Source organism: Carex rostrata, chromosome 11 (genome assembly GCF_964058835.1).
Source record: "Carex rostrata chromosome 11, lpCarRost1.2, whole genome shotgun sequence".
NCBI lineage: Eukaryota > Viridiplantae > Streptophyta > Magnoliopsida > Poales > Cyperaceae > Carex > Carex rostrata.
This window is the reverse complement of record NC_135928.1, coordinates 8069136-8081992: the sequence shown is the minus strand read 5'-3', so window position 1 is coordinate 8081992 and position 12857 is coordinate 8069136. Positions and strand designations below refer to the sequence as shown.

The following is a 12857-nucleotide window of genomic DNA, read 5'->3' as shown; positions in this document are numbered from 1 at the left end:
AATGCACTAAAATTAATTTATTAACCTTATAATTTTGACCGCTTGACTTTATACTAAATTAATTCAAATGTTTAAAAATTTCACATGTAGATGCATCACACGTAAAGTAAACGGTTTTCAACGGTTCGGATTCGTCATTTGAAATCAATTTGACGAGTTTTAGAGTTAAGCTCACCAAAACTTTGATGAGTTTCAGAGCACCCTAGTTCTACTCATAAAAAAATAGATGAATTTGGGTGGGCAAATTGACGCCGCACAGAACAGAAATATACCAATAATTTTCAAAGATTAAAATTCAGAGAACACCAAAATAAAGGGGAGATAATTCTCCCTTTTATTTTGGTGTTCTCTCAAATTTATTCTCTAAAGATTATCGGTATCGCACGCCTATAGAACAATATTCCGTTCTATCCGGCTTCAGTTGGTATCAGAGCCGAAATCCTTCGTCTTGGTGTTATTTCATCAGTTTTAATGACTGGTGGACATGGTGATCATGGTGGTTGCCGTGGGCAGGTTCCGATGGAGGAAGCCCCGCACTTTGATCGCAGCATCGAGGATGCTATGTTGATTGAGGATTTACAGAGACAAATTGTGGAGTTAACCATACTCCTACAGCGTACTTCGCTATTGGAGGGTGCCGATCGAAACCGAGACCGCTGAGTGAGACATGGATCTTCGAGAAGCAAAACTCGTATGACTCGAGACTGCCGACCGAGGCACGAATCTGCGAGCTTCACCGACATTTCTTCTCACCACCACCTTCACAACGTCTTTAGCGACAATGTTTCTCTTTCACCTCATCCCCAGCAGAGAGAACCATTTGAATGTCTGGAATAGGTTGTATTGTGGCGCTAAAACATAAAATCTCAGTGAAGAAGATGAAGAGATCTTCCACGACAAAAATATGTCATTTGATTCCCCACCGATTTATGATGAATATCCCAATGAAGAAGACTATACTATTTCTAAGTTGGGAGAGTCCCGAACAGAAATAGAGTCATTTGACAATGGCCTTGTAGGTGATTTACTGGTGTCATCATTCTTCCCTTCGAACACAACAACTACTTCCACCAAAGAAGTTCATTCCTTGTCAACAACAAATTCTGATCTCCAACAATTTCAACAGAAAACTTGTTTAATCAATATAAACAATTTAAGGTATGGATATGATGATCCTTTTTTAAAACTAAGAAGTGACACATCAAATGAAGGGTACTTCATATTTTTTAGATGTTACAATACTCGGTTTGATTTCAGTTTTGATGAGATCATGAAACCAATCGTTAGACTACCCATTTGTGGGTTGCACAACTCTATTCTTGTTCCCCATGATCTCATGCGGTTTCGATATTCTTTTACAGTGCTTGTTCTAAATTTGTACTGTTTGAAAGAGGTCTACAAGGAAAGTAACTCAAAGGCGAGTTCTTTTCAACCAGGAGCGACTGATGCAGGAGCAAAATCAGAAAAATGCATTTACCGGGTACCATCAGATTAAGAAGATTCATTTCAACCAGAAAATCAGAAAAAAAATATTTACTTAGTTTAGCTTTATGGTAATATTTTCTATTTAGATTTTTATTTATTAATTTTGCCTCTGGACAGCAGCTCCTTGCTGTTAAATTTCTGTTTTAGTAATTTAAAATATTTGTGTAATATGTTACCAAATATTAGCAACTTTCCTTCCTAATTTCTGTAATGAGTAATAGCTATATAACCCGGCTTGTGGGTGAGAAAAAAAAACAAATTTTCTGGATATTTTTTTATAAAATTAAGGAGAGACAATTCTCCCTTTTATTTTGGTGTTCTCTCAAATTTATTCTCTAAAGATTATTAGTATCGCACGCCTATAGAACAATCTTCCGTTCTATCCGGCGTCACAAATAAATATCAAATTCCAATACTTTGATAAGAACATATCTAAATTTAGAACTTTGAACGGGCATATTGATAAATTTAGAATTTTTTTACTATTTATTAAGATGGGTACAAAAACTAGTCAAATTCAGACCATTGAATTTTGTACCCATCTTAATAAATAGTAAAAAAATTCCAAAAAATGTAAAATTTGGTCTCCAAGCACATTTTATTGTAGAGATCACATCTAACGGTTTGGATCGACGATTTGGACTTTGAAAATGTAGAAAATGGTTGTGGTGACTTGTTGTAACTCAAAAATTATTGTAACTTGATCATTCCTCTTATATAATTATATACTAATATAGTTATTAATAATAATATACTAATTATACAAATAAAATATTATTATAATCATTCAAGTTAGGCCACAACGTGCCATAAAATTAAACTACTATGTGAGGTGGTTTAATTTAGACCGGCTTAAAAATTGGCTTGTACCATCTTAATCTAACTCAATTAATGCTCGTTTGATAGAATAACAAAGTCTAAACTTCTTATTCCACTCTTTAGACCACAATCAAACATGAGACAAAGCATTAAAAGAAGCGACTGAGACACTAAAAGGAATACGCCTACGGGCTTTTCCCTCAAAAAAAAGAAAAGAAAAAAAAAGAAGAGAGACACAAAAAGGAATTTGCATACGGGCTTTGATAAGAAAGACCAAAAAAAACAAACAGACAAAGGAATAAAATAGAGAGAACTCAGAAGCGACTGAGATAAAGATGGAGCCACCTTCTTCTCAAGGGATGTCCAGAAATGAAGATTTTCAAGACAAAGTAACGGATAAATGGAAAGTATCTTTTCTGTTTATTGTTCTTCTTTCTTTCTAATAACAAGTTTCTAATTTACAAAAATCTGTTTCTTTGATTTTCTTTTTTTCTTGATTTCAAATCATCTGAATTTCTGTTAGAACTTCACAGAGCAACTAGAGAAATCATGAAAAAATCAACCAATTTTTTTTTCCTGTTAAAATTTTGGGTGGCTTTGGCCCTATTTTTAATTTTCTTTTACTGAATTACTGATATGTTTGGTTTCAATTGAAGATAAATAAGCAAATAATTCTAAAAGGGTTGAGTTATGACTGATTGGATATAACTTTATATTGCAGCTGTACTGGTTTCTATGAGTGTTGCAATAGTATCTGTGACTTCTTATGCTGCAGCTTCCTTTTCAATTGATTATGCTGATAACCAAGAGAAAAAATGGAATTAAGGGCAATTTTATTACAGGAGATAAGCTGATTTTTTTTTCTCCTTGGGATCACTTGTTGCGTAATTAACATGTATTTTTTTTTTTTTGGTACCAATTTTATTTCTTTTAGATTTCATAGCAGAAATTGTACTTCAGTTAGCAAACAAATGTACTTCATTGGGATTGTCCTAATTGTAATAATTGATATTGTACTTTGTTAAGTTGCGTGTTTTGTCTTGCACCCTATTAGTTAGGTTTTCTAATATGCTACTTTCTTACTACTTGCTGATTAGATACCTAAGATGATCCTTTAGATCTCTTATGGACATGTTCTGTTTTTGGTAATATTCTTTATCCAATGGATTTATCCATTGCTTTTGTAAGAACTACTATTTGTTTCAGCTAATGAAACAGGTGGGTCATACCTACTTTATTCCAAAAAAAAAAAAAGCAAACAAGTGTACTACTTAATGGTATTAACTTTTTTGGAAAAGGATCTTAAAATTAAGGATGCTCAACATGGTATTTCAAACACCATTGGATTAGCACATTGGCTGAAGTAGTCAAGTCAAAATATTGACAGATCAGGTTTGATTTCATGCAACGCCATGCAACGCACAAATGACAAATCCGATGCATCATTGTTTTTACTCTAATATATGTGCGTTGTATGAAGCCAAAATTGCATTGTCAATATCTTTAGCCCAGTAAAGTGTTTCTCTTACTATCAAGTTATTAGCTCAAATTAAGCCAGAAAAGTCTTTCTTTTACTGTCAAGTTGTTAGCTCAAATTGAGAAAACCATTAACCATTAGATCTCAAAGAAGAATACCTAACGACCTTTAACTGTATTTGGGCCTATAAATACAATCCAATCAGCTCAAAATAATTCTTATTTTTTTGAATCAATGCCCGAAATAGGTTGAAAGCACGATCCACCTGCACAAGTTTTTTTTTTCGCTAGTAAAATGATCTCCACTAGGATAAATAAAGTTAGGCCGGATTTAATTTTTGTTATAAACATTGATAGGACTTGTGGAGCTGTGGAGCATTTATGATAAATATTTACCAGTTTTAGCTTAAATAGAGGGAAATCAAATTGTTTAGGATGGATTGTTTTGAGGTTCTTGCTCAGGTGAAAATCTTTGATCAGAATTGAAATCGCAATTTCCAGGTTTCAAGAATACATGACCAGCCATGACAGTTCCTAGGTTGTTATTTTGCATAGCAATCTGTTATGCATAGCCTTGTCAATGGATCGGATTCGGAATCTAAGGGCCTGTCCGGCTGTCACTGTATCCGTGGGAAAAAAAAAAAATTCACTCAAAGTGATTTTTTTTTCCACGCGCACAGTATTTCGCTCATTTAAATTGGACCCGAACCTAAACTCATTCCTGTTCCTGCCTGGTAGTTGAACAGTCCCTAATTCTAGTATAATGTAAGTACGAATTTATTAAAAAAATTATAAGATCGATCGGTATGAGGATCCATATATATCTAAAAAAAATCGGGGATTCAAAGGCAAATTCATATCCTTTATGATAATGAATTTCGGATTCAGAATTATATTGAAATAGTAAAATGCATACATAACACGAGTAAATATAACTAGTTTATATTTTAAATTTAGTTAAACTAATTTATATGAATAATTATGATTTAATATTTTTAAAGTTTATGTATACGTGATACAAATAGCTTTGAAGCAACTTAAATTATATTTAGTATATATATTAGAATGATAAGTATTCTTAACATATTTCGCATTCTGATCGTGCAAAATTCAAAAGTGAATTCAATAAGTAAGATAGACCCTTTACAAAATTCATACATGATTCTAATAAACAATCAATCAGATATATTTTTTAATTCGGATTGGATTATTAGATTATAATATCATTGAAAAGGCTAGTTATGCAATTTGATCTGAGTGAAATATTATAGGAGTCTAAGATAAATTTAATTATAGAACACTTATTATATATGCCTGTCTGTATATAGAAAATTTATGGAGGGTTCAAATGCACCATGATTTTGTGCTCTAATATGTTCCATATTATTTATTTCTGTTTTCAAAGTGCGAACAATCGTTTCAAACCCCTCAACATGATATTCATAATAAAATATTCTTACAGACCAAATTTATATTTTTTTAGAATTTTTTACTATTTTTTTACGTAGGTACTATATCACTTTTTTCGGATGGTCCAGAATCTCCTTTTTAATGGTTTTGTCCTTATTTAAAAAAATGGTAAAATTTTTTTTAAAAAATAAATTTTAATTATCTAACTGCATTTGGGATAACCAATTCAGGCATTCAGCAAAGCCAAATAAAGGAGGTTATTTACTTATAAAGGAAGAAATATAACAAGGAAGCAGCTAACAGTCCCCGACCCTCAGTGCTCCGAAAATCTTCGAACTTTTTACACTAATCCTATAAACAAATTCATTAGATCCGAATACTATGAAAACAATCATATAAACAAGTTCAATGGATGTCCTGCAGATGAAACAGCGTGGTCCCAGATGAAAATGCGTGAAAGCTGTTGAAAACGCATGGTCAACAAACAAAGTACAATCGGCAGTTAAACTGGGGACCACCTTCTGTGAACATACAAATATTATCCTGTGAACATATAAATATTATTCTGTGAACATACACATATTATCCTGTGAACATACACATATTATCCTATTAACATACACATATTATTCTGTGAACATACACATATTATTCTTTGAGCATACAAATATTATTTTGTGAACATACATATTGTACTTGAAATTATGGCAGTTGAAAGCGCGTCATTGCCGGTTATGGTAGTTGAAAGCGCGTCATTGCCGGTTATGGTAGTTGAAAGCGCGTGGCTGAAAAAGTACTTCTTCCGTTATCGGCGGTTGAAAGCGCGTTGGAACTAAGCTAAAAATGAAAGATTTTTATACGCGGGGATTTTCGGGGATTGTAGCCCAGGGACGTTACCTTTTCTCATATAACAAGGCCCTTAACCCTTAGCAATCCGTAGAGCGAATCTCCATGGATTTACTTCACCGAGATAAAAAGAGCGATCATGAAAAGAGAGATTGGTCGGATTTGAATCCAGATTTGCTTCGCCTCATCTCCAGAAATCTCTGCGACCTTTTTGATTTTGTTTGATTTCGCAAGGTTTGCAAGCACGGGCGCTCTGCAACCCCTGCTTCCGATCATCACCCTCTACTCCCCTGTTTATTAGGTCTCAGGTCTAATTCCTTCTTACTATACTCGTTTCCTTGTGATGAAATACACAAATTCATTTTCCTCGATTCACAAGGTGAGATAATCAGTTTACCTGAGAAAGAACACGTGAGATTTACCGGATCCATAGGGCACCCCATCCTGGCTGGAACTATCCGGTCTCCTGGTCTCTTATCAATCCTCTTACTAATAACGAGGTGATTCTTCCTCCCATTAATAACTATTGCTTCCCGTGCAATATGATTGGTTTAAACCACGTGGCAGTTTACGGGTGCGTGAAAAATTCCAATACACATTATTTGGCATGGTATCAGAACGGCGAGGGCAAGTGAATCACAATTGGAAAGAACTTGACTGAAAGGGGTCCCATTGCATACTACAAAGGAATGTATTACTGTGTTGTTGAAGAAACTGGAGCCACAGAGGTCATCCATGCGACTACTGGTGAAATCATGTCGACAATACCTTATCCCGATTCCTGAACTTCAGATCCCTATTTTTTAGATGATCAAAATTATTTTGTCGAGTCGTCAGGAGACTTGTTACTAGTTTGTCAGTTTCTGGACTACATATCTAAGGTGCAACTCTTATTAAGTTTCACTTCGAGATATATCGATTAAATCAATTAGAGAATGGTGATCTGATTTGGGTGAAGATGAGCAATTTCGCTGACCAGGCATTGTTTTTGGGGAGTTCATCAGGAGGCTTTACTGTCAGAGCTACTGATTTTGATCGATTCAGGGGTAACTGTGTCTACTATAGTGTAGGTGCTCTCACGCCGGTAAAAAATTCATGGCCAATTCTTCTCAATTACCTGATGAGGTATGATATTGAGAATCGTTGCTGGGAAGAAGAACTACCTTATCCTTTCCACGAACCAGTAACTTGGATCATGCCTAGTCTTCAGTAACTTTCGCATATCTTTTAGACTGATAATTAAGTTATTTTTTCTACTTCCTTTTTTATATCTTTTGTTGAAATGGTTATGTGTTAACTTCAGTGCAACAAATTATCACTTTACTTTTTCTTATTAGCAACAAAATTATCAAATGGTGCAAGTTTAATAGAAAAATCCTCACTTATTTTGTTCATTAATATGAAAGGGGTAGAAAAATCCTCACTTATTTTTTCAAAAGATAATTTACATAAATTTGAGGAACTTAGATGTTATTACATGTGAGTAGGATGTGAAATAGCCCTGACGTGATCGAACACGTCATGGCACGGCACGACACGCGTGACCATCACGTCACATGACTCGCAAATGCACTAACGTGTCCATTCACGTCCGGTTGTCATCCTCTAGAAAAATGACACGACATGAGACGCCAATTGGTCTGCCCACGACACAATATGATATGTGGTCATGCAAATCATGTGTGATCAAGATCGTTAGATATTAACGAACGGTCACCTGTGAAAAAAAAATGAAATTTTTTGATAAGAAGATGGGTCTGGGACAGAGTTATATGAGTTATTTCTGATGTATCTCTTCGTTTTTTTTTTTAAATAAATAAATTGATGTCAACAAACACAATGAATTTTGAAAATAAATAAATTTATGAGCATGTAAGGACATGCATGTATTGGATATTATTTGAAAATTTTAATAATATTTGAGGCATAAATGTAGTCATAATTCACTAAAAGAATCAAAGGACTTGATTTTTGAATTTAAAAAAGGGTCCAATGCTCCTCGATGTTCTGACATCTCTGGCTTTTTTAAAACCAATGAATTCAGCAAAATTTGATTCGAATTTTAATGTAGTTATTATGGATAAATGTATGAATATTTTCAGGAAATAAACCACTGAAGTATATCATTTCGAAATTAGATTCAGACATAAGAATTACCCTTTTCAATTGGAACTTTAGTAGGTACTGACCAATTAAATCTGCATAATAAAAAATTTCATGGAAAAAGTTATAATTCAAAGAAAACAAAGCGAAGAAATCTGCAAATTAACTACGGACCCAAATAAAAGTTATTTATAATTAAAACTAGAAGTTACAAGTAATTTTTAAGATCATGTACTCTGTTTCTTTAGTCTTATTTAGACCTTTAATGATTTCTGCAACTAGTGTTCTAACAAATTCAAGCCTTTCTTAAATAATCAACAAAAGTTGTAAGATTACTCCTAGCTTTCTCACTTCCAATTCCCTCGATAACATTTCTCCTCAATTGCATCACCTTTTTCAACATCTCCTTCCCTTCTTTTCCATCCATTGCCTTCTCTATACAATCTTGCACAACATTTTGTTCAATATAGTCTAGTTTGATCCCAATTCCCCAAACCTTAACTATATAACAGCAATTTATGAACTGATCTCCAGATATAGGATAACACAATAGCGGTTTCGCTTGTTGTATCGCCTCCATAGTCGAGTTCCAGCCGCAATGTGTTATATACAACCCTATAGACTTGTGTTTCAAAACCTCTTCTTGTGGGGCCCACTCTACAATCTTTCCACGTCCCTTAATTTGATCGATGAATCCTTCAGGTAGTCCGCATTGCCATGCTTTTTCCTTCTTTAGAACCCACAAAAATGGCCTTTCAGAGTTTGCTAGACCCAGTGCTAGCTCCTTGATTCTGTCAGACCCAATAGGCCCGACCCAACTCCCAAAAGACACGTATATCACTGATTTCTCTGGTTGTGAATCTAACCACTTGATACATGTCGAGTCGATCTCCCACATTGTCGGATTGGTGCACTTTGAGTTGTTGTACTTCAATAAGGGTCCCACTTGAAGTACTTGTGGGGAATTTCTGGTATAATTTTCGAAATGCTCGTCAATTTTACCATCCTCGCCAGGAAATGAATTGTTCAGGATGAATTTCAATGTTCTTACTCGATCAATGATCTTTAACCAGAAATGAAATCTGGACTTGCAGGAAGCAGAATCACCGACCAGCCACGGCAAATCCTTGGTCGTTAGTTTTACTGGTAATTGACTGAGCAATTTAATCTCAGTAAAAGATTCTGTATCTTCATCACACAGAGGAATCCCTGCAAAAATTCAAGTGCATTAACATCGTTATTTGTTTCTTTCCGTGCTTAATTACATCATGTAAGTGTTGAATTACTGGATATAGCGTGATTTATATAAATAATAAGGCCAACTATTCGTTGATCAACTCTGTTCACAGGGAAATTATAAGGAGCAACTCTCTAAGATCAGTATTAAAGGACACTACAGTTCGTACCAGTGTTGTAAATAACGGTATGTGCTTATCGGACGGATAGGGTACCGTCAAGTAATTAATTGGAAATAATCAGCTTTTTAATTGGAAAAAATCCATAGTTTTTCTTTTCATCAAACAATCTATAGTTATTTTTTTTCTCCAAAAATAGCAAGCACCAAATGATTCGGTCCACCTTTGTTCACAATCGGGACAGTATCCTCTGCGGAGTATTCTCTGCGGAGATTTTAATCTGGTCCGTTCGTTTTGATCGAACGGACCAGATCAGAGGGGCCCAAATTTTGAGATCTGATTTGGTCCGTCCGATCAAAACGAACGGACCAGATTAAAAGCTCCGCAGAGAATAGCGTTCCGTTCACAATCTTCATATGACAGGCCACACATATTATGTTCTTATCTTGGACTGAACTATTGATTTGGTTCACCCCCCATGGCGTGACGGAATCAATAGTACGGTCCCCCCAATGAAGAGAAGGAAGAAAGATGTGACAAAGAATGGATCAACTCATTGATTTAGTCGTGAGGATGACTGAACTGAACTACTGATACAATTCTTACTATTTTTTCAGAAAAATAACTATCAGTATATTTCCTGATATATATATTTTTTTTATTTCTACAAAAATACATCTATTGCGCCTCTGATTTCTTTCTTACCACTAATTCACAACTTTTCCCCTTGTTCACACCAGGCTTCTTCCCTGTCATCATCCAGTATTGTAAAAATTCGCTCTCTACAGGACTAATTAGTCGTAGTCCAAATGTCACAAATAGTATTATATCAAGCTAACGACTGAGCTTTGTGATCATTGTCTAAAATATAAATTAAATGTTAATGGTTATTTTTGTACATTTTGTTTTAAAATTAATATACAGAAGCTATTTTAGTTGTGTACATATATATATGGAACATTGGAACAGCTCAAGATGGGACTTATTTGTAATAAAAAAAAAAAAAAGTCAAATCACCTTTTCATTTTCTATATGTTTAGATAATAGAATAATACAGATATATTATATTATCTCAAACTAATTGTATATATTTTAATGATTCAATCCTTTATTCCTTTGCCTACCAGCTGTATTTTAAATGCACATGCTCAGTTGTTCATGCACGTTTTCATTAATTAAAAAAGAAAGCATTAATGCACGTTAATAATATGGTTTAGGTCAACATTCAATGGAGCCGTTATTTAAAAAAAAAAAGAAGAAGAGAAAACTAACCAATTGGGCTGACTCAGGATTTTCCATATGGGCAAAAAAATATCAAATTGGTTTAAACCTATTAACTAATTGGATACTCAATAAAAAAAACAATACTTTTAACTTATATTTTATAATACTCTAACTTGTAATTTTTTATTCTCTAACCTACAATTCTAATTATCAATCATAATTCAAAAAAAATATTTTCATTTTAACTCTAAATTTAATCCAAATTATAAATTAAACATCCAGAAACTAGGAGGGAACCTCGAAACGTTCCGATCTCTACTAAAACTTAAAATCCAAACTGCCCCTGAAACTACATGGGTCTGCCCCTGCGGCAATTTACCCCGACCTAAATAAATTATAGCTTACCAAAAAAGATAAGGCGGATCTGCTCTTCTCCGCAGTTGGATTTCAACTATTATAATCAAATATTCTAGGGACAATATATATATATACATAGAGAGGGAGAGAAGCCGTGCAACCAAGTTGTTTTCTAATTTTTAAAGTCCAAATAATCGATCCAAACCGTTAAATATGATATCTATATTAAAATATGCTTGGTGGCCAAATTTTATATTTTTTTGAAATTTTTTTACTATTTATTAAGCCACTTTGAAAATCGCTGATAATTTCCTGATAATTTTTTTTTTTCTGCATATCCCTTGCATTCAAACTGAACCATGATATGTATTTTATACATAATTATTTAAAACTCTGCTTGCATTTTGATACATGCAATATGATGTGGCTTCATGGGCAAACATACAAGAAGATCATGATCGTAAAATTTTCTTTTATTTTGTACATAATTTCCGAAGACCATTTCACCATATGCAACAAATGGTCTTTAACATTTTTTTTCTTTGAGAGAAAATTTATTTATGAATTTTAATTATCAGATCAAAGAAGAGGACCAACTAACTCAAATCTCTTTCTAACTGGAAATCTAAGAAAAATCTTAAGGAAACAGAAATTAAGAACACATCAGCTAAAAAGAAAAAGCAAGCAGAGACATGTCATCTGATAATTATAAAAATAGTAAAAAAAAATTCAAATATAGTGAAAATTGGCATTTTACAAGTTCAATATATAACCAATTTACTGAGCTACTTAGTTGGAAGTTTTGAATTTCTGTTTTTTGAAATTTGAATCAATAGCACTTCGGCCGAACTGCTACCGAAAACATGTTAGTCAATCTCTATATATAATATCCATAACAAAAGCAAGGGTTATATATATACATACCACTTTCAGATATGATCCTCTTCTGCATCAAGGTTGGTATAGCTGATATGATCCTATAAGTTGCCATCATAGCGGGCCAGAAACCCGCAACCGGCAAACTGCACCGGGTTGCCACTGGTATTGCCCAAGAAGCTAACAAATCAACTACGACACATGTTACCGCCTGATAACATTTCAATATCTTCTCAAACCGATCCGGCATGTAATTCTCCATAACACTAACAACCGTCGCAAAATCCTCCGGCTCATTAACACCATCTCCCTCTTTGCTAGGTAGAGAAATGAACTCTACTGATGAATAGAAGGGGTTAGCATGCTTGGTGATACGCCGGTGTATGAAGTCGGGGATGGCTATCGTGGGGATGAAACCGCGTGATTCGATGGCATGCGCCAGGTGTAGCATAGGTGTTAGATGGCCTTGTGCAGGAAAGGGAACCAGAACTACTCTTGGTTTAATTGCTTCTGCTCCCATTTTAATTTGGTTTTGTCAAGAGATGGATATATGTGGATCTGTTTAATTTGTGATATGATAAATGGCGGTTGGTTTATGCATGGTTATATAAGGTCATCAAGCCGGGTATTGTGGGTCCACATTGTAAATGCTTGATTGGTTGATGATTAATTGCTAATTAATGCTAGTATGCTACTTTGTAATAAAGGTGGAGTTTTTTTAGTTGCTTTCTTCCTTTAGATTTATTTGCCTATTGTCTGATTAAATTATGCAAATTAAGCAGTTCATGTGTGTTAAATAGCAATTTCTAGGAAGATGACTACGGACTTAAGTTTTCTTTTAAAAATAATTTAAGGTAAGTGGAATTACAAAATTTAAATAAAGGGGACTAATTTATAAAATCCATA

The 12857-nt window shown here is 34.1% G+C and overlaps 1 protein-coding gene across 1 annotated transcript; it reads right to left on the bottom strand.

Moving 5' to 3' along the window:
• Positions 1-8391: 8391 nt before the first annotated feature.
• On the bottom strand, positions 8392-12520 carry LOC144561899 (UDP-Glycosyltransferase superfamily protein). Its single transcript, XM_078311002.1, has 2 exons — positions 12000-12520; positions 8392-9348 (listed from the first exon to the last, which is right to left on the bottom strand). The coding sequence occupies exons 1-2, from the start codon at positions 12469-12471 to the stop codon at positions 8435-8437; spliced, it is 1386 nt and encodes a 461-aa protein (XP_078167128.1). The 5' UTR covers positions 12472-12520; the 3' UTR covers positions 8392-8434.
• Between the last annotated feature and the right edge of the window lie 337 nt (positions 12521-12857).